This window comes from Blennius ocellaris (genome assembly GCF_963422515.1).
Source record: "Blennius ocellaris genome assembly, chromosome: 6".
NCBI classification, from domain to species: domain Eukaryota; kingdom Metazoa; phylum Chordata; class Actinopteri; order Blenniiformes; family Blenniidae; genus Blennius; species Blennius ocellaris.
Window position 1 is genome coordinate 16727843 of NC_137655.1, and position 25118 is coordinate 16752960.

The window sequence follows — 25118 nt, forward strand, 5'->3', positions numbered from 1 at the left end:
AAGCCAAGCGCTTGTATAATCTAATTTGATTTTAATGCTTCTCTGAAGGAGATTGTGCTCTTATTACTGTGTAATGATGCTGTTGTCAAGAGCCAGCAGCGATGTCTAATATTGCAACCATGTTAACTACTTCTGTGACACGCCTCTCAGCATTTCCCACATTGTCTCCAGTGCATAATGGCGTGCGCGGTATATTTATGACTTTGTTGTTCGCGTTGCATTTTTCTCGGGGAATGACAGAAACCCAGTAAATCCCTAAAAACTCCCTTCCTTATTACCTTTGTCTGATATGGTACTTTTTTCGTATTCAGTACAGTAGATAGAGCATAACGATGAAGGTCTTAGCCGAGATGAGGGGAATTTTGAAGTGCTCACACTCGGGGGCAGCAAATGGAAAAGTGACAAGCCTGGTGCACTTGTCTATTTTACTTATTCTGTGCCTCTGTTTCATATTCCGCCTCGCACCGCGGGGTTATTTTCCTCCAGGGTTCACGAGGGCACGCTCTTTCATTTCTTCAGAAAATTGTTTCGCAGGATTTCAATCTTTGGCTGCGAGATATGACAAAACACAATATCAAGAACACTTATGTTTCTTATCTGCCATTTTTTCTGGGTATAAATAAAAGATCAGTATAAATTTGAGTCAAGTGGCCTCGAATGCACATGTGAGAGATGAGTATGAAAAGAACTATGAACCTTGGGACAGCCCCACTGTACATTTTCATCGCTTGCTCAAAATTACCTTGGCAGCGGGGCCTTGTGTGTCATTTGTCATCCTTGAAAATCAATTAGTCTCTACATGATAGCAATCCAGATGAAATCTTTTGAACGTCCAGACAATTGGACACAAAAAAAAAAAAACAACCTCTGAGTGGATCTTTGGATTCTACATTATGTAAACCATATTTGTTTGAAGTGTTCATATAAGTTGATATGGTCAATTACATGCAGACTATAACCGGAGTTGAAAGTCAGATAGGTGGAGGACTGTCCCAAATATCGATCGTGCCTCAGTAGACCTTCAATTTACCACCCGATAAAAAATCATTGGACCACACCACAGCGAGCGCCAGAGTAATTATAACACCTTTTAAAGGCAGTGATATTTAAACAGAATATGTTCTCCCCCGTGATCATTCAGCTGTCTCGTGAACATCTTTATGCATTAAATAAAGCCAAACAGAAAACTGAGCGTTGTTCCACCGAGCTGAACATCGCGCTCACGTATAATAATTCCACTGACTGTGAAGTGCAAACTGTCAAGAAATGATACAGTGCCGTGGAATCCAAAAAATATTCCCCGAAACATACATTCTCAAAAAACACGCAGCGCAGAGATCTCTTGTGATATATTACTTATGATGATGCACATGTGTGCAGGCTATGTACACTGAACATGCTCCCAGTAGTGCGAAAACATCCAAACGTTGTCCTATTGATGTCCCATTTTTTTTCGCCCCCCCCCCCTGTTTGACTCTTGTCAGAGGTCAACCTCAAACAGCATGTGGTGGAATCAGGCGTTACTGTCGGTGTCACATTGATGCATTACACGGCCCGGGAGGTCACGTCTCTGTAAACATACATTATCAAAACCCATAGAAAATGTGTGATGTTGACCTCACCAATAGTTTGTGGTGTATCTATGGGGTGGGGTGGAGTTGGGTGGGGGGGGTCACATGATGGCAGAGAGCAACTTTCTAGCCGCAATGACGTTCTTGTTGCAAATGAAGGAGGTCAAGCAATCAAGACTGCTCAGACTCTTGTGTCAGCACCATTATCTTACACTGTCTGAAATGATCAATGAGCTAAAATAAAATGATCACAAGCTAAAATTGGCCTGCTAATGAAAATGGACTGTTTAAATATAAGCTGGAGTGAGCAGCTGCAGAGGAGAAAGAGGGCACTCATTTAAATGCCAACAAATAGGAGATACTAGTAACACCACTTTGGAGACCTTTTCAATGTTTATTTACCATTTTCAGGTTAATGTTTAATCACTTTTATAGGAACTGATGTCCAGGAAAAAGGTGTTTCTGAGCACACGAGTTCAGACACGTTTGATCTCAAAGGTTTAATATTGTTCATACAGCACATTGATACATTCAAACATTGTCATTTAAGACTGTAAACAGCCCTTTTATTTCATTTCCTCTGCGTTAATAGATTTTATTGAAAATACTCTGAAGCACAGACTTAAAGTATAAAAGGCACTTAAGGCACAGTACTGACAAAACCCCGTTCCTCCACGCAATAAATACATTATTCCTATTGTGGTACTGTGGATTTGTAAACATGTTAGCTCCTCCATGATGCAAAAGAACCCGCTGAACAATGTCAAGAAAGGTGCAGCATTATAGAAAAATATTCATAAATAAATTTCCCCATAAATAAAAAGATCCATGCTAAATATTTTTTTCTGGAGGTACTCGTCAACCCGTCTCCTGCCCTCACAAATCCAGCCCGAAATACATAAAATATGAAGAAAAACAACATGGAAACCATTTTCTTTAACACTAACAAAGACAAAAGGATGGTTCATCTTTTCTTTACAGCTCTGTTATGGACATGTAAACAAACGGGAAGAAAAAACAAACAAACAACGGATTGTTTGGCTGTTGCTACACAAACTCCTTTGGCTCTCAACTATTGCTACAACTCTAAAAAGCAATTCTTAAAAGAAAAGGGCAATCTGTAAGTTAAAGAGTACATCAACAGCTGGGCTGTTAACTTACGGCATTTTCTTATCGGGTGATATTTCTTACATTTCATCAGGAGAAGGGGAAACAAACAGATGATCCAGCCCGACGTGTGTCGAAACTGCGGTTCCTTTTGTTCTACTCCACTTCCATGGCAGACAAATCCTGCTCGCCGTCAGATTTCTCAGACTGCAGGTCGAGCGACTCCGGGCTGTTCTGGCTGTCCGATAGAGAACTGGGCTCCGTGGATGTTGGAGTGTCTGGCTCTGGGGCGTCACCTCCAGCTGGAACATCGTCAAGGGTGGCGTTTCCTGATAATCGCAGAGGGTTTTTCAGTTTGGCACAATTTCACAATGTAGTATTGGTGACATGTGACTTTATAAGCCTTTTTTATAAGTAAAAAAAAATAAATGAAAAATGACCATTGAGATCCTGGTCGCCGTTCGCTTCGGGAGCAGGCGGACATGCAGCCGCCTCTGGCAGCGTCCTCAGTTCACCGGTGACCTCGGGGAGCCGGGGGGCCTGAGGCCTCGTCCTTCTCGCGGGGTTCAGGAAATAACAATACGCACAGCGGAAGGCTGGAACGACACGCACGGAAATAAAATAAATAAACGGCCGTACACATAGTTTATGTAACCTCACCAACACATTCGGAGACGGACATAGATTAATATACATGAATACGAACCGATGACAAAAAAAAAAAAAAAAAATGGCTGAGATGCATAAACATTTCAGATTGATGTGTGGCACTACTTTGCATATTCAATCTTGGTGTGTTTTTGCTTACAGGACTTGGTGGTGGCAGAGGCATTTAAGAGCCATATGATATACTACGCTGCCAAATGCTAGAGGGCAAATGAAGGCACGGTGTTTGATGGAGACCGACAAAGGCTGCTGTGATTCTTAAAAGTCTTACCGATGTATTCAAATTCTTCTTTTAATGCCATGCCGTTATGGGACAGACACTGCTGACACACGAGAGCGTATCTGCGAGAAGGAAAGACAAACCAGTGAAGATGACGGGCTGCAGAGCGGCTCAAATGAGGCACAAGTGTTCACTGCCGTCTGAGAGCTCGTCTTCATTGCAACAGGAAGGTGACCAACACACTGGACAGCCTCAAGTCCAGCGACTGCAGAGCTTCGTCACTACAGCATTTTAATTTTTTTTATTTTACCTTACAAGATACAAGGCGCATATTTTCCCCCACATCATTATTATTCATATCAACTTTCCATCCATGCATGTTGAAAAGACATTGCGTTTACTTGTACGTACCTGTTTTGAGGCCCATCGCCTACAAGATACTCGATGACCCTGTCCATCGCACCCCTCTCCCTGGGGAGCACCGGTCTGGCCAGCGGAGGGCCTGGGGGGTGCATCCCTGGTAAATCACAGCATCCGTGGCTGTTATAAGACAGTCTGCAGTTTTGACTATGAGCTTTCATAAACAGGGCTTGCTTACGATAGCGGCTCTGAAAAACTGTCTAAAACAGTTTTCTGTTCAAACCAATGAAAAGAAAAAAAAAAAAAACTGCCCCCCCTTTTTTTTTTAATGAATTAACACCGGCTCTCACTTGCAAAGCACGTCCCAAATCCCTGCTGCGTTGGTGAGTTGTAATTAATATAATCTAACATCAAGAGCAATCATAGGAAGATGACTGGTCATTTCTGTGAGACTTGGCAGAGTCTCAGTATCCTGCTGGTTATTAATTTACCAACATATGGAAACTCTGTGGTGACTCTTTGTATCAAATTGCTTTTCACTTTCAATTTTCAACAGAAGCAGGTGATAACATCAAGTCATGTAAACCATTTGTGAGGCGTTCCCAATGCCAAAGGCAATTTCACTAAACATTAAAAGACATTTAGTGAGATTCCACCACCATTGCCCAGAGAACAAACGCAGGTCTGGCTAATTAATCATAGTTAATGTAATCTTGCATCGAGCATACCTCACAGTTGGCTTTCTACGTGGCAATTACAGCATGCAGCTTCTTCTACTCAAGAAGCACATTTTCTTCACTGTTCACACTTTTTTTTCCTACTCGATGCTTACAGTCCAGCAGTAATTAATATTGAACATTCAATACATCTAAATTGGACACATACTACAAATAACACAAGAATTTCCCCATGTGCGATCAATAAAGTGTGGACTTATCTCAAAAAACCGCTCTATGAAAAGAGTTTTCGTCTTGTTGATTGGACAGTTTTTAAATCTTTGAGAGCAGACAAATATGTGGAGGATCACAAGCCCAGGAGAGCAAATGCAAAAAAAACCAGTTCATACTTTGATCAAAAGTAACCAGTTTCTAAACGTCATTCACAATTACACACTTGTTTGAGAGAGGTTGGCCCTCTTAATAAGATGTTTTAATTCTACATTTCTATAATTACCACATTACAACTGCTGTATAGAACACCTCAGGCTGGCTGACAACACGAACCACAGAGCTTTGAGCAACTGGGGACACCGAGCCAGGGAAGAGTAAATCACACCTTAATCGACCACATTATGATCCGGTCCCCCTGTGTGCAGGTAACTCACCGACTCCTGGAACAGGTGTTCCAAGGGTCACAGGCTTCCTCATCAAGCTCTGCTGAGCAGCTATGGCTGACAGGTTCCTCTCTGGGGGTCCACCTGGAGCAGAGTGGGAAGAACGTCCAGGATAGGTGGGCCCCGAGGCAAGAGGAGGGCGGGCAGCACCACCGCTTGCAGGATTCACCAGCACTGGGGGGGTCTTTGGGATGACATTGCGCTGGCGGAGCTCTGACGTGGGAGGAATGCAGGTTGTTCCAACAGTACGAGAAAATGCGAAAGTAACTAATTTGTTCTGAGAACTGTCAAACTCAATGTTACCTTGTCCTGGTTTTGGAGACATTTCAGGTCCAGCCTGATTGGATTCAAGCTCCTTGAGAGGAGAAAGAGCATTAAGAAAACAAAGAGCATGGCGTTATAAAGAGACAACCATATTATTTAAGTTATACGACGATGTAAAACCAAATTAACTCACAACTCTCCTCCTGGAATCAGGATCAAATCTCTCCAGAATCATTTTGGCATTTTTATACGTCTCAGTCTCCATGACTTCCTCAAGCTGGAAACAGACATGTTTGAAAAATGTGAACATTTTGCCAAAACATATCCTGCCTCGATTGAGTTGCAAGTAGTTATTTGGCAATCATTAGGTCTAAATAATATGAAGAATCATTATAAAAAAAAAAAAAAAACCCAGCTCCAATAACACCAACAGAACAAGTGACTCAGAAAGGGCATCATTTGTATGTCACCCAATTGTGCATCTTCATTTTAAATAAATATAGAACATTTCTAAATGTTTACATATAATATGAAGAATAATTGCATTCACTACTTCGATAATGGAGATTGTGAAAATCCATCAGGCCTAATTATTGAAAGTTATTAGACTTGACAGAGGATGACAAGCAATTTCTCAGATTTATTTCTTTCCCGCACTAAATGCTATTAATTAAAGTGACATTAGCAGAGTAGTTTACTGGGTTAAGTCACTGTACCAATCAAATGCTGCCTGCATAGATGTGAGATCAGCAAGTATCTTGCGGTAAAATGATGAGACAGTTCCTAAAGGCTTTTCATAAAAACTGGGAAAGAATTACATTTTATTGCGCTTCGAGGGCCATTTGAAATTAAAGTGACAATGTGTTTCACAGCTGTTGTGAGTTACTGTACAGAACTGCTTTCTGTGACATTTAAAGAAACATCTTCAGGATGTCTGTGGCGTCTTGAAATAAACCTGGTGAAAGTAATGAATTGTTGTCAGGGTGTTGAAGCAGAAGCTATGGCCACCATATATATACCTCATCTCACCGAGTCACTCATCTTCTCTGCGACTCAATCCAACTTAAGCTTACTGGCGCCGATCACAAGCAAGTTATTTAAGCAGCAATGGCAAGGGGAGAAATAAAACCGTGACTTACTATTTGTCTTTTTTGTACTTTAAGATCTTCTAATTTTTCATCTGGAAAAAAAGACATTAAACATAAAAAAAAACTTATTTCTCTGATAAAGGTATCAACGATAAAAACAAACTTACTATTTTTTTCAGTTCTGCGTGAAAAAATATAAACAAGCAATTTCCGAAGGAACCACACTCTGGAAAGAAGAGAGGAAAATAATCGTCGGTCACTTAGTTTGGGGGAAACACACAAAATATGACTCGTAATCGCGTTTACTTACAGCAATGGAAATACTATGAAAGGAAGAGAAAGTATGAGGCGCCCCATGAGCTGTTCAGGCAGGTACCAGAAATACACGACCATACAGGTGAGCAGGTAGAGGAGAAACGAGTAAAGCAGCAGCCGTCCGCCCCATAACTTCAGCTGCCGTTGATACTTTTCGCGATAATCTTCAAGAATCTGAATATCCTGTGAAGAGCAACACATGTTGGGTCATAAAAAGAAAAAAGAAAAAATAGTGTGAAATGTTAATTTTTCACAATTAACGTGTGGTAACTGTTCCTCTTCAGCCCGACTACAAATACTGCACCAACAGGAAGAGCTCATGTTTACAATACATTAACTGACATCACTCGAAATAAGTGCAATTTTTGAATAAAAAAATAAATAAAATAAAAAAAAACTTTTCTGCAGCAACTTTTTTTTGGGGGGGGGTGCTGCTTCACACAGCTTTCATTCAACGCTGATCCACAGTAACAGAAGCTCGCTTATAAAAGAAATTCACTGCACATAAATCCAGGTTGTGATGAGTTGCTGATAGCAGCTTAAGTTGCAAGACTGGACGAGTTTTTACCCCAAAGCTGCAGAGTGCAGAATCCAGTTGATGCACACCAGATGACGTTTCTTTGACACAACACTCTTGACTCTACCAGAGTGCAAATAGAGCCACGTGAATGCTGTGTGGCTTTTATGAGTCACACAAAACAAATCTGAAATACACTATGTTTGGAAACATTAAAACTGTGGAGCAGTTCTCGGCAATTGAACAGCAACTTTAGGATTACAGGCAATGCCTCATGCTGTAAAGGGGAGCAATGTTTTGATTGAGACAGATTATTTCGGGGTTATCAATTCAACTTCAGGGATATCACAGTACAGAGGCGTAGAATTGGCCAGCAGAAACTTGCACGTTCAGTTAAATCATTATCAAATGTTCTTACTGGCAATAAGGACAACCTGGGTCATTATATAGTGATTTAGCAATAGGTAATTGATCTTGAGACTTGTTTTTAAAATGGAAATGCTACACCACAGCTTTTAGAGTGCCCCTGGCTCAACCATGTCTAAATATAGATGAACAGAAGAGGACGCACTCCTGGTCACTTTGGGTCCACTGTAACATGTGTGCATGTCACGTCAAGCACTGAACTTAACATTCAGGATAACGGTGTATGTCTTTGTATTGCATGTTCTAATGGCACACACACACAATGCCAAATATCATCTTATAGAAGACAACATAATTAGAAACAAACTGGAGAAACACCATTCGCTTCAGAACTTCGGGACCACCTGACGTGAGGGTGTCATGTGGCCCCAAGGACAAGAGCTGAAAATAGCCCAACACGAGCTTATGTGTGGGAGCGCAGTAAAGCCACATAGCTGCTGGCATTCACCCACATATTTGCTCATGATGAAAAGCTGAATGCTTACATAACTTGTTCAATGGTTTTTTTTTTTTTTTTTAATATCAATGAACAGCCTTGGGAGGTCACATATACATCTATAACTTTGCATCCATAGCCATATACTACTTACTTTTTGCATAAAACCAAATAAAAAAAGTCCACTTTAATACCTTTAACGTAACTTTAATAACATTTAGCCCAACTAAGAATACATGCAAGCTGAAGTCTTTGAGTGAACAGTATGAGTCTATATTTTGTCTGCTATATCAGCATAACTGGCCATGATTATTAAGTAGCTGTTGAGAATTGTTAAAGTGCTCAAGTCTCACTCTGCAGATCAAGTGCTACTTATTACCAAACATTCAACACAGGAAGCTCTGGTGTGGAATGTTAAACCTCAAAGCAAACAAGTAAAATAACTTCCTGTGTGGCACATAGTGGAACATTCATTACAGTAAGCATTACCTTATCAATTCCTTCCAAAACATCAACAGTGGACGGCTTCGCCTGTAAGACAAACATTTAGAATAAGTAAGTCCACTTGCCTTTACATGCTTGCATGATGGCAGAAGGCAGACAAGTACACAGTGAAATTCCATCTTTCTTGTGAATATGCAGGCGACAAGGCTCGTTTCTACCAATTAGCAATAATCATTAATGCAATCTATACATGAGAATAACACGATAATTACAGTTTTTGAATACACACCCTCCACCGCGAGACCACTGCCCCCATGATGATTGTCTTTCACTGGGTATCTTCCAGTGACGCTGGCCACCTGTCGAAAACAGTGACGGTCTGTGGTTATTTAGCATTTCCTTAAATAAATACAGGCGTAAATAATACTCTAACTTTACCAGTTACACTGTTGACTGACACACAGCTGACTGAGATTAGCCGAAGAAGTCACTTGAGGATCCAGAGCTTGTGGCACTGCTCTGTGTGGTTTATCTTAATTTCAGGCTCTGCATATCACATTTTTTGCGTTAAGTCGCCTTTCCAAAACACCGTGTCCATTTGTCGTGTGCGCAAAACATTGAATTGACCGTTTATAAAAACTTGCAGGGGAAGTCAGCTGCAGCTGCTAACTGAAGACTAGCAAACCTCGGCAACTTCTCTGTGAAAGTGTGTTTTCAGAGATGTCAGGAATGTGAAGTGAAGCAACGGTCGAAAGCAGGACTGTCATGTTGCTGCTTGCAGCTAAAAAAAAAAATACATGCATATTTTACCGCTTTCACATTCCGCGTAGCTCATTAGCACTGTCTCGACACGGCTAACTCTGCGTAGCCGCTAGCTCGTGAGGCTAACGGGGGTTAACAGCTAAACTTTCTCCAGACTTTAGAGGAGCGCGCGAAGCTGGGCTCGTTGTGTCCGTAAAAGAGCGCAGCGTTTGGGAAGATGGGCGGCTTTACCTTTGCGGGCGACGTGTTCAGTGTGTGAGGACTCGGTGCAACCGGTGGCAGGACGGGAGTCGGTCCTCCGGTCTTCACGGGGAGAGCGGGAGGGGGAGTGTCTGTCCGCTGGGAGGGCGCGTGGCGCAGGAGCGCTGCTGGGCCTGCGCGCGGGGGGCCGCTTTGTGGATGAAGTCCCCCCCCCCCACGCGCTCCTGACGTGCACCTGGCTCACAGGGGGAACTCAGGGAGGCACAACTTGTGGGGAATTTTGCTAAGTTTGACGTGTACTTCAGACATTGTGAGTCGAGTTGAAAGGGTCTAGGTCTGGTGTAAAGCCCCGGAAACACTGTGATTTTAAACGAAAAATTGCACTCGTGGAAGAGTCGTGGTGAAATCTTTGGTCGTGGCTCCAATCAGTGGTCAGAAGGATGGACGACGTCCTGTGATCAATATCAGAGAGTGTCAGATATCAGGGGCGATTGTAGCTGTTGCTGCGACCTGCGGCCTGTTTGTTTTGTTTACATGGAGTGTGCTTTGTTGTCAAATGAAAGATCATAACAGTAAATGCTAATGTAAAAGGCTCCGTTCATGTTTATGTTTAGGACAATGTTTTTGTTCTGTTTACAGTCAACACACAGAAAACTTCATGTAGTGGCTGTCGTATAGGCAGAAAATTGCAATCCGGATTATATTCTGCGTTTCCTTTTGTCTGTTTTTGTTTAATGGATGGCATTTTAGTCTTTCAAGTAGGTGAGGTGTTAACTGAAGACAGAAGTTGACTTTCAGGGTGTCAGTCCTTGAATAATACCATCACGTCAGCTCTCAGACTTCAATGTACTTGCACTGTGATATTCTACATGTATAGTCTTTCTCTTGAGCTCGCCTTGTATCAGATGGTCATTTATTGCACAAACGCTGTTTCAGTACAGAATGTTTTGTACCCGATGTCGAAGGGTAACTGTGCAAGACATTGAACCGAAAATGAGTTCTCATTGTCATTAAATCCTTTACATGTTTATCACTGTCTGCCAAATGAATGCAATGTTGTCTCACGTTTACAACTTGGAAAATAAGTTTTAACAGCATTAATTTACACCACATTATATGACAGATGCAATGCAACCATCAGGTGTCTTATGTGTGAAAAACCAACAGATCCAAATAACACAAGTATAATAAAAGTTTCCCATGGTGATGTTTTAATTTGCAGGTGGTATACATAAAATCAAATAGTGAGATTCATTAGTGAATGCAGCAACAGCCTGAGGGTGCTCATAAAAGGCAGAACACAAAATAACCCATTGTTTGCTGACAACACAAGTTAAGTTGGAACAAATAATACAAACGTGTTGCAGTTACTTCGATGAGTGTGACCACATTTGTTGTATTTGATGAAACAGCAGGCTTTTGCTGTTTAAATCTTTAGAAAATGCGCAAACATCAATTCCCAGTCATTTCACAGCAGGTATATAAAACCAATTCAAAGGATAATGCTTCATCGACAGATTAAAAAATTTAACCTTTTCATGATTTAACTTATGGGGTTTTTTTTCCCCCTCTCTTTTTCCCTTGTCCTGTTTGGTAGCTTGGGCAGACAATATGATGTGATTGAGAGCCTTCCGATGTCAGAACAGTGTTTCCCCATGTTGCTACCTTTATTAGAAGTTGGCATGGCTGCCGTACAAGACGGGGGTGGGGGGGGGCACACTCAAAGAGAGAGAGAAGATTGAGGGGAGAGAGAGAGAGAGAGAGAGGGAGGGAGAGAGAGAGAGAGAGAGAGAGCGAGAGAGAGAGGGAGAGAGTGGGGGACAACATAAAATACCCTTGTTAGTGTTACATATATTATTCACAGTTATCACACTAATCCCAATATTATCCTACTGTTGTGAGATTAAACCAGCCCGAGCAGCTCTATCGAGGCAATAACATGATTTTCATGAGGCCCCAGCGAACCACCCCAGAGAGTCAAACACCAACCCAGAAGGCACCAGACGGAGAATGCAGAGAAGACCCCCCCCTCAAGCAAGAGGGGCCCACAAGAGAAGGATAAAGGGCGCAGAACCCCAGGCCCCGACCCAAGCCGCCAAGCCGGGACCGTCCGGAGCAGGGCCCCTAGGCTGGGCACCGGAATCCCCCCGATTCCGGTGGTGAAGCCGGATACATATAAGACGTAGAAGTCGTGGAACAGCAGGTTGACACTGTTTTCTGTGAATTCATGTGACAATATGCTATTTTTTATATTGCTGGCATTGAATTTTGTCTTTAATTAGTTTGTGTTGTTGTTTACTGACATTTGCATTCCTTTTTCTGGTTTGACAAAATTGTATTTCGGTTGTGTAAGTATGAAAATGTTTATTAAAATAAAGCTAACCCACATTAAGTTGGTGTTTTTATGGACTGTATGTGCTTGGGTAAAGACAGTCCGACATCTCATTCACACAAACTGTATCCACCACTGATTTTGTATGTTCAAGCATTGTAAGGCCTGAATTGTTTCGACAGACACACCACAAAAACACTGGCCATTGGTTGACCACAGAGACCCAGCAATGGCCAAATGGTGTGCAAAGGCTGTCAGCTTGGTATTTTAGTGCCCTCGGTTCCCTCTCTGCCGAAGCCTCATCACTTGGCATAGTTGTGGTATCCTCTCATTTTTGTAGATGTCCTGCCCTTTTTCCCCATTCACATATCCGGGATCAAAAGTTATATACATCCATGTGACGAGCTCTTCAAAACCCATAAAACTGTTTTTCAGATCAGCCTGTCAGACTGTCCTCTCAGAGCACTTTTGGGAGAGATAATAATGGTGCTGCATGTCGATGAGTTCCAAAATGAATTAAATGAAATCTTAATGGCTCACGTTTTCCATTAACTGTGCTCCAATTAAAGTCTGATTCGTTGCTCTGGATCCAAACAAAATGTGGTCTGACTGTTCGATGTACACATGTATGACACCCACCAGGTAAAGAGTCTGTAGGTTGTGAGCAACCAAAGACCTTGCTCGGATTTGGTCAAGGAAGAGATAAATAGCAATGCTTGTATGTGGTGCAGGTTTAAAACAGGCTAAAAAGGATGACACTCAAGTATGGTGCAATACGTATTATGTTACCTGGTAAACCACTAGAACACCGTGATATCCAACGATTATTGGATGAAATGCCCCGACTTCTATCACATCCATCCATCTATCCATCCATCCATCCATCTAGATTCTATATCAACAGATCTTCACAGTAAATCCACCAGAAGATCATGCAAACTCTACAGAAACATGTCCAACATGAACTCAAACCCACAATCTCCTTGCTTTGAACATCTACTTGCAGCCTGTATTTTTATCACAGATTGTTTTAACAATCTGAAAATATTCGATTGTAGTCGTTTTTTTGTTTGTTTGTTTGTTTTTTACTTTTTAAGATATTTTATGTATAAATTGTTTTCATTGCTGTCCCTACTGATTAAAAAAAAGTATTTATTTGAAATATCTGCCCGTGAAGATATCAAGCCCTCAATTAAACCCAATGGTAAAACACTATATTTAGAAGTATTTCAACAAGTGCCCCATAAGGAGTTAATTCTACTTTTTACTTCCTTTTTCTCAGACTGAGAGTCAAGTTCACACTCAGAACATCATATTACCCTGGTGTTCATGCAGCAAGGCTTCCAAATGGCAGCACAAAGTGAGTATCCTAAAAGAAAAAACAGCTCTGTTGTTCATGTACTGTGTCCTACACTTCCGCATGTCTCCACAATGGCTCGAAGCCTGCAAGTAAAACTGTCAAACCTCTTCTCCTCTCTGTAGTTGTATTCAAAGGCTCAAAAAGGGATATATATTCTCAAGCCAATGGCAGATAACACATTGCATGATTGCCTGCAACTATAGTTCCAATGTTACTTAAATCCCCCATAAGAAATAAGTGCAAACCATAAGTCTTCGGACATTTGTGAACAAATGAATGGTTGAGAATGATTCTTATTATTTTTTACTTGTTAAGTAACATCTTTTGATTGGATAGTTAATCCACATAGATTAATTTTTATTTAGATAAAAAGATAAAAGTACACTAAAGGTTTGTACTCTTGCCAAATGCAGGTGCAGTATATCAATATATGAATAGAACTTGTGACCATTGTTTTCAGAAACAACAAGATGAGCTGCTCCAGATGATAATGCAAAAAGCAAACAATATTCATAGAGAATGAATGCGGTGCACGATAGTACATATGGCTGGAGATAATGCACCTCAAGTCTTGTGGAGGGGGTTAAAGATTAGGGGTTGGTAGGTGCAGTGAATTTAGCTGCTTTTTCCTCCTCAGCACGATAAGGTTTTGAAGAGTCTTTATGTATTTTATGGTGATGTTCGCCAGTTAAACGTGCCTCATTGTATTTGTAAATCCTTGTTTTATTAATGGAAGCCTTTAGTATGATGCCTTTAAAAAAAAAAAAAGATTGTTGTTGATCTCTTTCTGTCTGTATATGATTGTATTTTACAAAAAAAAAAGTTGTTGAGAGAGACATGATTTGTATGATCTGTTCATCCCTTTACTATTCAGTGAGTCAGAGATTAATTTGATTGAAGAAAAAAACTGCGTCAGTGTACTCAAAATTGTTTTCCATACAATCCTTACATATGTCACAATTTTTACTCTTGGTGGCAAAGTTATACCTCAGTGTGGCGCTGGAGAACCACTCACAGATTTGAAAAAGGTCATGTGAATCAGTGATGTAACCCCATATTGGAAGTATTATCAGAGCCTTTTGGTCCCAAAATTGACTTGATTGGTCCTTGAATGATGACAAATCATCCCTGAAGATTTCAAGCTTTTTGAGTCAGTAGTTTTTGCAAAAGGTTGTATGTATATATGTATTTTGCCAAACTAATAAACATAAATAAATGCAGACCAATACATAACCTTTCCCGCAACGTTCATTGGCGAATTAAATTATCAATGCCTGCAGCTTATGTGAGGCAGTTTGGTGGTGTAGTGGTTTGCAACCTTGCCTCACAGTGAGAACATCTCCAGTTGGGAGGGGTTTTCTCTTGTGAGTTTGCTGTGAGTTTTCTCCAGGTACAACCGTTTCTTTATTCAATCCAAAACTATGCATTTGGGTTTAATTGGTAACTTGTCTGTAGGTGGGAATGTGAGTGGGTGGGGTTCCGTGTTTCTCTGTTTGCTCTGTGATGGATTGACGACCTGTCCAGAATGTACACCGTTTTCACCCATAGTCAGATGGAATTGGCTCTTGCTTCCGACCATCATAAATTGGAAGAAGCTGAGTGGTCCAAACGACGGCCAGAAGGCCAACTTCAGTCTGCGGTATATTTTCAATTGGCCCACAGCAAATGTAGTCCAGGTGAAACTTGAACTTTATTGTCTTGTTCTTCTGTTTTAACACTGTCTTGAACAAGATGCTAAAACAAGGCTAATTCATGAAAATTGTTGTCACTGGTGACAAAAAAAAAACAAGAAAAAGTAATGTAAGGCAAGTGATGATGGATGGATGGATGGATGGATGGATGGATGGATGGATGGATGGATGGATGGATGGATGGATGGACAGTAGGTTGTTAGCAATTCGACCTCACAGGAAAAGTTAACATGTTTTTTTTTCTGAGTAATCTAATTTCTTCCCCCATTTCAAAAACATTAAAGTGTTAGGAGAATTGATCTCTCTGAACTGAGCATTTCTGTGAGCAGATGTGGCTGTGTGTCCCTCTGTGCTGGCCCTGCAATGGACTGATGATGGTTCCCTGCCTTCAGGCTTCAAGCTATTGTTGGTTTAGAAGATGGAAGGATGGATGTCTATAAAACATACACCATGGCTTAATTTGAACTGCAGCTGGAGGAAGCAGTTCATAATTCATAGGATTAAAAAACAATACATAAATCAAAAGGAATCAGGAAAAAAAAAATCAAATGGTGGCTTTGCAGCTCCATGTGCAATGTGAATGTGACAAAAGACCTCCAATGTGTTCTTAATATGGCTTTGAGGTCCTCCATAAACGCCTGCCAGACACTCCATGTCACCACATCCTGTAGAGAATTACATTTTCAAACATATCAAACATTTAATTTACATTATACTGACTATTGAAACCCTTCCAACCATTTCACAATATGAAACCAGCATGATTTCTGAACATACGAGCATAAGTTTAGGCTGACCACATCTGTTCATTGGTAATTAGAGAGGAGCCAGTTGTTCCTGCTGCCTGGCTAAGGGAATGGGTAGACCCGTTTTGGTTTACATGGTTTCTCTCATCATCTTGTATTATCCAACACTTTTCAGTTAATGACATGCTCACTTATGTCTTTATCTGTTTGATTTGCTTATATTATATAATGCTTTCGAGACATCCTTGTGGGGACAAACTGTCCACACTTGTTTTGTTAACTGAATCAGTAACTGGAATAATGAGTGACTGACAATCTGTCACAATCATAGAGTAGAGTTCTTTAATGTGCTCCCACAGTAAAGGTTTTTTTTTATTATTTTTTATTTCATTCAATATGCTATGAATTATGGTCTTGGTAATTTAGTCACTGATCCAGGTCAGATTCTAACCAGAACAAATAATAAACAGGTCTTATGAGCCCACTCTCCACATTAAGTTTAAAATGCAGATGGATGTTATTTTGTACATGTTAGGAGACAAAATAAGAAGTTCTGATGTTGTATTCTGTTGGAGTGCATCAGCTTATCTCAGTGAGCTTCAATTTTGCTTTGTTGTTGGCTTTCATTTTTTCAATTAAACATAATATCCAGGCAAGCTAAAAGCTTCACCCGGCACAGGATGGAATTCATTTTAGTGTTGTTGCTGGTGAAGTTATTGAGTGGCTTTTTAAAAATATATACTTTTGGTCTGACGTGTGAAATAAGAAATCTTTTGATGTGACTCAGTTAATAATTGGAATGTCTAAATGGAATAAATGACTACACTAATATAAACTAGGGAAAGTTTCCGAGAGAGCTGCCTGAAAAATACTGCCTTTGCCTTACATGCAAATAATCCAATGCTAATAATAATAATAATAATAATAATAATAATAATAATAATAATAATAATTTTTGCCAAGGCAACAGGGATTAGGATTAAAATGACTCAAAAAAAATTACAACTAACAGAGAACAGCAAAAATTGTCAATCTTGACCATTTCTTACATTTCCTAGAAAATTAAGAAATTGGTTAGCATTTCCAGTTTTTGTAGTCTGAAATTCTTTTTGCACTCTTTTCCCTTGGCTTGTAGGCTATATATCTTCTTTATTGGAAAAATGAGTATGGTGAGACATTCGGTGTTAAAGGGTTAAAACCTGTGACAAGGTCTCTCAGTGCAATGCTAATTGGGGCACAGTAAATCTCAATGATACTCAAGACCTCGAGCCCCCAGTTTTGCCAAAAACCATCTCAGTAATGAAAATAGATCCTAATGCAATTTCCAAAAGTTCACATTTGACCAAAGTCAAAAATTTCAGGCCATTCCCAATGAATAAAACCACATACTGTGTAATCTGGATTACAATGTAATCCATTGTAAACTCTCAGCGTTCAACACGCTGTTGTTGGTCCCTCCTGAACAAATAAACAACCACATTTTGACACTGATCAGATCTGCCACAGCTTAATCATTTTACAGTAGCAGATATTAATAGATTTCCAGTGAAATCTCGTAGAAAAGTTGTAGAAACCTATGTATTTCTTTCGTTCTCATAAAAAAAAGGTTATTCCCCCGAAAACAGACGAATAAATGGCAGTTTATAGTACTACCTTAACTACATCCGGAGCCATGGGCCTCTAAAAAGAATTACTCTTAAACCAATAAAAGCAATTTTCCAAAATAATTGAGAACACGTTTCAATACATATGCATGAAAAAAGGATTTTCCAAACGACCGACTCATAGACTGGTGTAATTGATTGAGGGGATGACCCTCTGTATTAAATGTTATTTGAGAACCATCAAAACGCGCAAAATTGCAAATTGCCCAGCTTGTATCTGAATTAATACCTCATTCATCATCATTATGAGTTGATAAGTTAATTTAACCATTTCATTCCGCCTTAATGAGCTATAGTTGAATTAATGTCATGTAATATATGAAAGTAACATTTGAACAGAGGCAATGATATGAGACAAACAGAGCAGAGACCGCTTTAGAAGCATAATGGTGGCATAAATCTCATCAGGCTGCAATTGTTGTTATGGGCTACTTCTGATGAAATGTTAAAGTCAAATATTTAAATACGCCACCTGAGGCTGGCTTATTGGCTTATTGTGTCCGATTTTCTTTTTCGTCAGCAACATGGTGTTATTTTAGATGATCTGTAAACTAATATTTTGAATGGAGCCTTTAAATGCATCTCTTTCAGACCAACGACGCAATGTTGTTGTGATGTTAATATTTTTTTTGGGGGGGAACAGCAATTCTAAGAAAATAGCTACTCTTCGTGCCATAATGTTGTGTTTAAGTCTCCCCTGATGTGAGTGAAGACCCCACTGAGCTGTCAGTGTTGCCTGGATCTGACCACAGGGCTCCACGCGCTCTTCTAGCTCCACCTTAAATGCGTTTTGGCCCCGCTTGCTCCCTGTAGTTTAGGTTTTTTTGTCCTCCCGCAGCAGCTGTCACCCTGCATTACTCGCAGTCAGCTAAATGAAACATTATTCTAAACATATGCATCGTAATCAGTCCGGTCACACTTACAAGAACACGCGTTAATAAGGCAATCAATCACTCTGGAACAAGCAAGTTGTTCTGTAACAGCTCATAAACAGTGTGTAATGAAGAATTGGAGGTTAGCATGACACGGCGCTGATCAGATAATCAATGTCAAAGATGCGATGAATGTCAGTAAATGTAGTTTTCATGTCGTTTCTATAAAATCCTCAATTTACAACAAGCAGTTCAATTACCCTGAAAATACAGTCAATTAAATGGGGGTGATTGGACAGTAGGGGCAGGATCATCGATCTTTGCATTTCTATCTCGCTGGTGGACATTTAATTTGGTTTTTCTATTAGCACCGAAATAAAGAAAATATAAAATATATTAAACAACCCTAAGATTTATTTTCTTGTCAAAAACCATTCAGTGAAGGTGACAGACAGTCTTCTGCATTATGATGAATTCTTTTTTCTGTCGTGCACATTGGATACAAAACTAATCGTGTTATTGTGGGCAGTGTTTTTCTGGCCTCTGTCTTTTCCCTTCCACATCTCCATCTATCTCAATGCCTTTGTTGTATGGCTTTGCAACCCTCGCTTTAGTAAAGAGCAAGGAAACCTGGTGATATATCACGCCTATATTTGCTCTCCTAATCCTATTTCTTTAATGGGGACGTTCAAAAAAGCAACTTATCTTCAAGTCCCCAGGGGCCATTCTGGTGTATAGGCTATATTTTAACCAAGTGCAATTAACGACAGTATCAGCTTGTATCATTTAGAGGTAATGTAAAAATAATGGTAAATTATAGGGCCGAAATGACCCGTGATGGCAGGCCTCATATTCCCTGTAGCTTTTCGCGTATTTTCTTTTAATTAAAGTTACACATGCTCTCTACAGATATGATGCCACGGCACCTAAATGAAGATGGGGTGCTTTCGTTGTCTGCGGAAGCGTTTACGTTATTTTAATCCAACACCGGATCACAAACTTACTATGAGTCTTTGGTTTAATTTAGATTTAGCGTTGAGCTCCGCTCATTTAATGTTAGTTCGCTACATCGTCACGTAAAGACGCAGAAATGTGTAAAGTCATTTTTTATTTATTTTCCAAGAACAAACACGATCAATAAATAACATGATTTACATTTCATATTGCACATTTTTTTTCAAGTTAAAATATTTAAATTCATACAGTCATTGATATTTTAAATACAGAGATATAGAGTTATAACAGAGACCTCAGGGACAAAGGCCAATACATTTCTTAATTTCCGTTTTTCAGCCCTTTAAAGCCTCTTTTGAGTGGACCGTAAAGAAATGTTCTCTATCTCTTTATTTTAATTCAGAATTTTGCACAAAAAACATGTCACGAATTTGGACTATTTGTGCATTTACAAGCCAATTTGTAGGCTACGTGATGGTCCTAATGACGATTACATCCAGTGTTTCAACATTTAAAAAAAAAAAAAAAAAAAAAACATTCAGCAAGTCACACAAAATAAATTAAAGAAAGAATGTTTTTTTGAAAAATAGCCTACCATCGATATTTCGTTGTGCATTTTCCAGATCAGTAATTCATCTTATCAGTAGGACTATCCGTGATATTTGCAAAATATTTAACGATTTACAGTTCACATGTTTTATAATTAACATATTAGTGATGTCCCAACAAGGAACGACTAAAATGCTCATAGCCATTTCGTCTTTTTTTTTTTTTTTTTTTATTTCTTTTATCTCGTCTTTTTCTTTCTTTTTACAGGCGCAGACAGATTGTTAGGCCAGGCTACTTTGTCTGAACTTTCGCCTTGCTCAGTCCCGTCACTGGGTGAGGAGGTCCTACAGGGATTACATACAGGATTGACATAATGAGGTTCAGCAATGTAAATAAGAGTGGCTGCTGTATATATCGAGGTATTTCCATGATCAGCAAGAAAAAGAAAAAAGAAAATCAGGGGGCTCTTTGAATGCTGCTTTGTGGGTGATATTTTTTTGAAGCCTCCATGTGTCACAGACTATCCTCATACAGTGCATTCTGTGTACCAGCACTGTCGCTTTGTTCCAGCTCTTTTGTATGTCTAATGACTTCCCTCCGCGGGTTGTTAGCACTTGACAGCGGGTCTCAAAACGAAGAACTTTCTTACAGTCATGTATTCAAAGGAGCTCCATCTAGGTACATGATTGGCAATTTTTGTCATGATCCTCTCATTATTAACATAGAAATTGACACGAAAGAGGCGGTGCAAAATTATATGCGCCTTCTAGCTGATTAGGGGAATCCCTATAGGGGAGATGCTGGGTGTTGGAGAAGCTATTGCTGCCAAAATCTCAGTCTATTAGGCCTAGTGAAGAAAGATATGCAGCTGGGCTAAAAAAGCAGATCCTTCTGCTACTTAAATTTAGTCAGCATAATCCCACGTCTCTGTGTGTGTGTTTTTTTTATATCTATATGAGTAAAGGTGGCAGAATGTGTTGTTGAATATTGGGATTGTTGAACCAAATAAATTGCGTTGTGACTGCGTTTCATTTGTGAAAATTGTAGTGTCAAATAAATTACAAAGAATACATTGGTGGAAAATAGAATGTTTGGTGTATATATATATATTTCCAAATATTTAAAGTAATTCAACACAACCCATTAAAAATGGTACAATTCACGGGCACAAGCCTTTAAAAAAAGTTTTTTTTTTTGTTTGAAAATTTTAACTGTTCACTCCATTTTGTTAGAAAGTATTTTTAAATTGCAATCCGACTCTTTTTTTTTTTTTTTTTTTTAGAAATGTATATCAGTGTGTGTGTGTGTGTGTGTGTGTGTGTGTGTGTGTGTTTGGTTGCTGCCTGATTGTTTACCCAGGTGTGATATTTAAAGTAGGCCTATTCCCGTGAAGTAGGACTGGAGCAGAGCAGGGCCGCGCCGCGCTGCGCCGCGCCGCGCCGCGGGGTGAGTTATCTGTTCAGGGAGGTTTCTTCTCGCTGGTCTGGTGACGGGACTGACGTCTTGCTGAGGACTGCGGCCGAATACGGAAGAAATCCACTCTCGGATCTTTGACCGGACGCTGTGCAGGTAAAGTCTGCGCTGGCGCTCCTGGAGCCGAGCGCGCTGGCCGCCTGGCTGCTGTGGCAGCTGAGACACGAGCACGGCCCGGCGGCCGACGGCGCGCTCACCGCGGCCGCGGCCGCTGCCGCCGCGGCGGCCGCAGACGCCGCCGCGGAGCTATTGAGCCCCGCGGGCGACTGGTAGAGTCCCGGATGCCTGAAGCTGCACAGGAGCTCGGGCCGTGAGTAGGGATGCGACAGTGCCCGGAAGGTGTCGAGGGGCCGGATGGACGTGGCGAAGGGTGACGAGGCGGCCCCGGAGGCGGCGGCCGCGGCCGCCGCGGCCGTGACGCCGACGTGCGGGTAGTAATGTAGAGGCATGTGCGAGTGGAAAGGGTAGGGTAGGCTTCCTGTAGCTGCCGCGTGCGTCATCATGTAAGTGTAGAAGCTGGGGTCGGCGGGATGGGGCCAGGACATCGCCAAACGCTGCCTTTTATCCTTCATCCGCCTGTTCTGGAACCACACCTGTACACAGAGTCAAAACAAGGCCCATATTGAAGCTGCCATGTTGCTCTCAACCTCTGAAGACACCGCGGGTCCGCCTGGGCTCAGGGGACACACCGAGACCTGCACACTTCTCAGAATTATCCTCCCAATTTATTCTCAATTTCTCCATTTTTTTAATATATATTTGAAAAGAAAAATTCATTTTAGCCGTTGGCTTTTGAAGCGTCCAGATCCATTGCGCTCATAACGATTCAACGTGTTACTGTGCCGTCTGTAAATAACACCCTTTTAGTCCAAGTTCAAATGAAATTACAAAAAGACACATTTTATCAAAACGAATAATAATATTTGCGTTCAAATTCTTCCATTGCAACCGTTTGTAATTGTTGTGCTTTTTATTGCTACACCATACACACACACGCACACACACACCCACGCACACACTTGCACAGCCCGCGCACAAGTACAAACAAACACGCACGTACACACATGTACACACACATACACACACCCACAAACGCACACTGTAGGGAAACACGGAAGCCATAAATGCAGCTTACCTTAATTGTAGTTTCAGGCAGATTTAACGCTGCAGCTAATTCACATCGTCTCGGCCTGGAAACGTAATTTTCCCTGTAAAACTCCTTTTCCAGCCTCCCGATTTGTTCCCGGGTGAAAGCAGTCCGATACCGTCTGACCTGGTCGGAGTTTGAACTGTTTGAACCTCCCGAGTTGCCGTTCATATTCGAGAGAGAGGTCGAGCTTGCGTTGGAAGATCCAGAATTACTGTCTGAAAAACCTGCAAAATGAACGCAACATTGTTTGTCACCAATATTGACAATATTGCAGTCATGTCTTTGTGTGGTGAATAATAATTATTACACTTATATTGATCTCAAATCCAGGAAAAGGCAATAATAATAATAATAATAATAATAATAATAGTAATGATAATGATAATTTGGAAGAAAGAAATTGTTGAAAATATTGATAATGTCAAAATATTTATAGATAATAATAATAAACCATGAAGTGGCGAGTAAATCCGTACCTTTGTTATTTTCCTTGTGCTGGCTCGGGGAGCGGTGCGCTGGGCATCCCACCTCCACATCACTGTTTATATCGGACTCTTGCGAAACTTCTGAGTAAAGGCTCATCTTTTTCCTGCTTTCTGACGAGGAAATCTCCGCCGACGAGCTGTTTTCGCTGTTGTGGTGCGAGCCGAAAAGACTGTCAATCTCAAATTTGCTTTTGGTCGGGATGTCCCCAAGATTTCCATGAAGGGAAGCCGAAGTTATTCTCGGACTGAGCCGTCCTCCGTGCTGGGAGTTTTCCAGGGCCTCCAGCACTGAATTTCCCGGCGTGTCTGCGAGCCTCTTCCCCGCCACAGGACTGTGCAGACCTCTCTCCATCAATATCATCTCTTTTCTTATCCTCTCCATCATTAAGCCGAGCAGGACGAGCGAGAGGAAGGAAGGAGGGAAAAAAAAAAAGGAGAAAAAAAAAAAAAAAAAAAAAACACCCACCCACCACAACACTTGTCCAGGGGGCTGGAGCACCAATGAGTTGTGTCGGAGCTAAATCCGCATGCAACTCAGCAACTGTGTCTAAATAACCGTCTCTAAACCTTTTTATAAGCAAGACGCAAAAAATGAAAGAATCTGAATGCAATCGACGAGCGACTGCTCAAAATGAGCCGTGCATCCTCCCCAACAGCAGCGAAATGTCATTCATCAAAAGTGGTTGCAGTTCGTTGTTAAAATGCTGGGCTGACGTCGCTCCAATGATCATTTATTGTAACAGGTTTATAAGCAAATAAATAGGAGAGGGCTGTCACTTGATGATGGAGGCGGCCTTCGGTCAGACGAATAATATCCAAGTGGAGAGGAAGAGAGGAGTGAGGAGCGAGCTGCTTGTCCCTGGGTTGATCTCTGAGTCTGTTTCAGATTGCTCTTGGGTTTGGCCTCTTGGGTGAAATTGACAGTCTGATTAATAAAATGAGCGGAGCAACATTTCCCTCTTCATTTAGGAATATTATTATGCTTTGATTCTCTATTGTTTGCCTCCCCTTCTGTTCACCCTCCCCCTCTGTAATCGCTGTTCTTTTATTTATCCCTCTTATTTCTTTTTCTTTTCTTTTTTTTGCCCATTTCAGCGACTTAATCAGTATGTGGAGTGCATTGAGATTTAGCTTTAAGACTGTGAGAAGAGATTAATAGGAAGAATTTTTTTTTAACTCGTCGACCATGCCTTTTCTCTTTTAGTGCACTTTAGGTTATTTGCTCATTCCCCCCCCCCCTGCACGTTGCACTTTATATTCACACATTTTGACGCGGAGATAATGCGTTCATCATCACACCTTCACCCACGTGTGTACTCGTGAATGCACGCAGAATAAAGCTTGTGATTGTCTGTAAAGGTATAGGCCACTTCTAAAATGACTTTAACTTGTCAATCGCATTTTACTATTTAACTACTATTTAACGACCACCTGTCACACCATTGCTAATATATATACATATATATATATACATATATATATACATATATATATATATATATAGTAATTCGGTTCAATTGTCTTTTTTGAAATTTGTGAAATTACATAAATGTAACACGTTTCCTGTTGATATCCGTCATGTTCATCAATCTTTCAAGTACATTTCCCCAACTGGTTTGAATCTTTTACCGTAATGGCACTTAAGTTCTTCATTATAAAATTACAAGCTCGTTTATCTAAGATAATACTTCGACATGTAGAGACGTAACACCATGCACTGACTGCTCGTTTCTCCAAGTGAAGACTGTAATAAAGGCTCCCGCGGATCATGCTCTGTGCGTCCTCTGGCGCCTCCTGCAGGTTTAATTAAGAATGGCAGCCACTGATAGACGTTGAATGGGAGACGTGGGCTGCAAATTTCGTGATGTCCTAACTTGTGTCTTTGCTGCCCTTTGGGGGCTTTTACAGGCAAAAAGAATGTGTCCTGCAGTACTCTGTAAGATATTTAGTCTTGCACAGCATAATGCTGCCTATTCATCAGCAGAAAGGCATCTGATTGGCTCCAAGTATATTCATTCACAGAAAAAAACTAAAAAGAAACAACCCCAAACATATCGCAAGTGTGTCTTTATTCAACATGAAGAAGAACAACGAGATCTGAAAATGAATGTGTTCCTCCCACAGAGCAGTGA

The 25118-nt window shown here is 40.7% G+C and overlaps 2 protein-coding genes across 3 annotated transcripts; both read right to left on the bottom strand.

The window, feature by feature from the left end:
• Nucleotides 1-1951: 1951 nt before the first annotated feature.
• lnpa (limb and neural patterns a) lies at nucleotides 1952-9828 on the bottom strand. Of its 2 annotated transcripts, none has more exons than XM_080497889.1 (13): nucleotides 9741-9828; nucleotides 9037-9106; nucleotides 8793-8834; nucleotides 6920-7107; nucleotides 6777-6835; nucleotides 6661-6701; nucleotides 5715-5798; nucleotides 5561-5612; nucleotides 5249-5470; nucleotides 3976-4066; nucleotides 3616-3686; nucleotides 3119-3274; nucleotides 1952-3007 (listed from the first exon to the last, which is right to left on the bottom strand). In XM_080497889.1, the coding sequence occupies exons 2-13, from the start codon at nucleotides 9061-9063 to the stop codon at nucleotides 2835-2837; spliced, it is 1206 nt and encodes a 401-aa protein (XP_080354015.1). In that variant the 5' UTR covers nucleotides 9064-9106; nucleotides 9741-9828; the 3' UTR covers nucleotides 1952-2834. The 2 variants fall into 2 exon arrangements, with proteins under 2 accessions (XP_080354015.1, XP_080354014.1); XM_080497888.1 differs by having other exon boundaries at nucleotides 3976-4081.
• A 10070-nt stretch (nucleotides 9829-19898) lies between these two features.
• evx2 (even-skipped homeobox 2) lies at nucleotides 19899-23371 on the bottom strand (the record flags this gene model as incomplete). The annotated part of the gene is made up of 3 exons (XM_080497702.1): nucleotides 19899-21944; nucleotides 22487-22725; nucleotides 22978-23371. 3 exons carry the CDS (start codon nucleotides 23369-23371, stop codon nucleotides 21330-21332), a joined length of 1248 nt encoding a protein of 415 aa, XP_080353828.1. The 3' UTR covers nucleotides 19899-21329.
• Between the last annotated feature and the right edge of the window lie 1747 nt (nucleotides 23372-25118).

Excerpts from the sequence above, each read along its gene's own strand:
- lnpa (XM_080497888.1), bottom strand. The coding sequence starts at position 9,063 with ATGGGGGCAGTGGTCTCGCGGTGGAGG. Across the intron at positions 6,836-6,919 it reads TTCATAGTATTTCCATTGCT|AGTGTGGTTCCTTCGGAAAT; the intron begins GTAAGTAAACGC and ends TCTTCTTTCCAG. Across the intron at positions 6,702-6,776 it reads ACGCAGAACTGAAAAAAATA|ATGAAAAATTAGAAGATCTT; the intron begins GTAAGTTTGTTT and ends CTTTTTTTCCAG.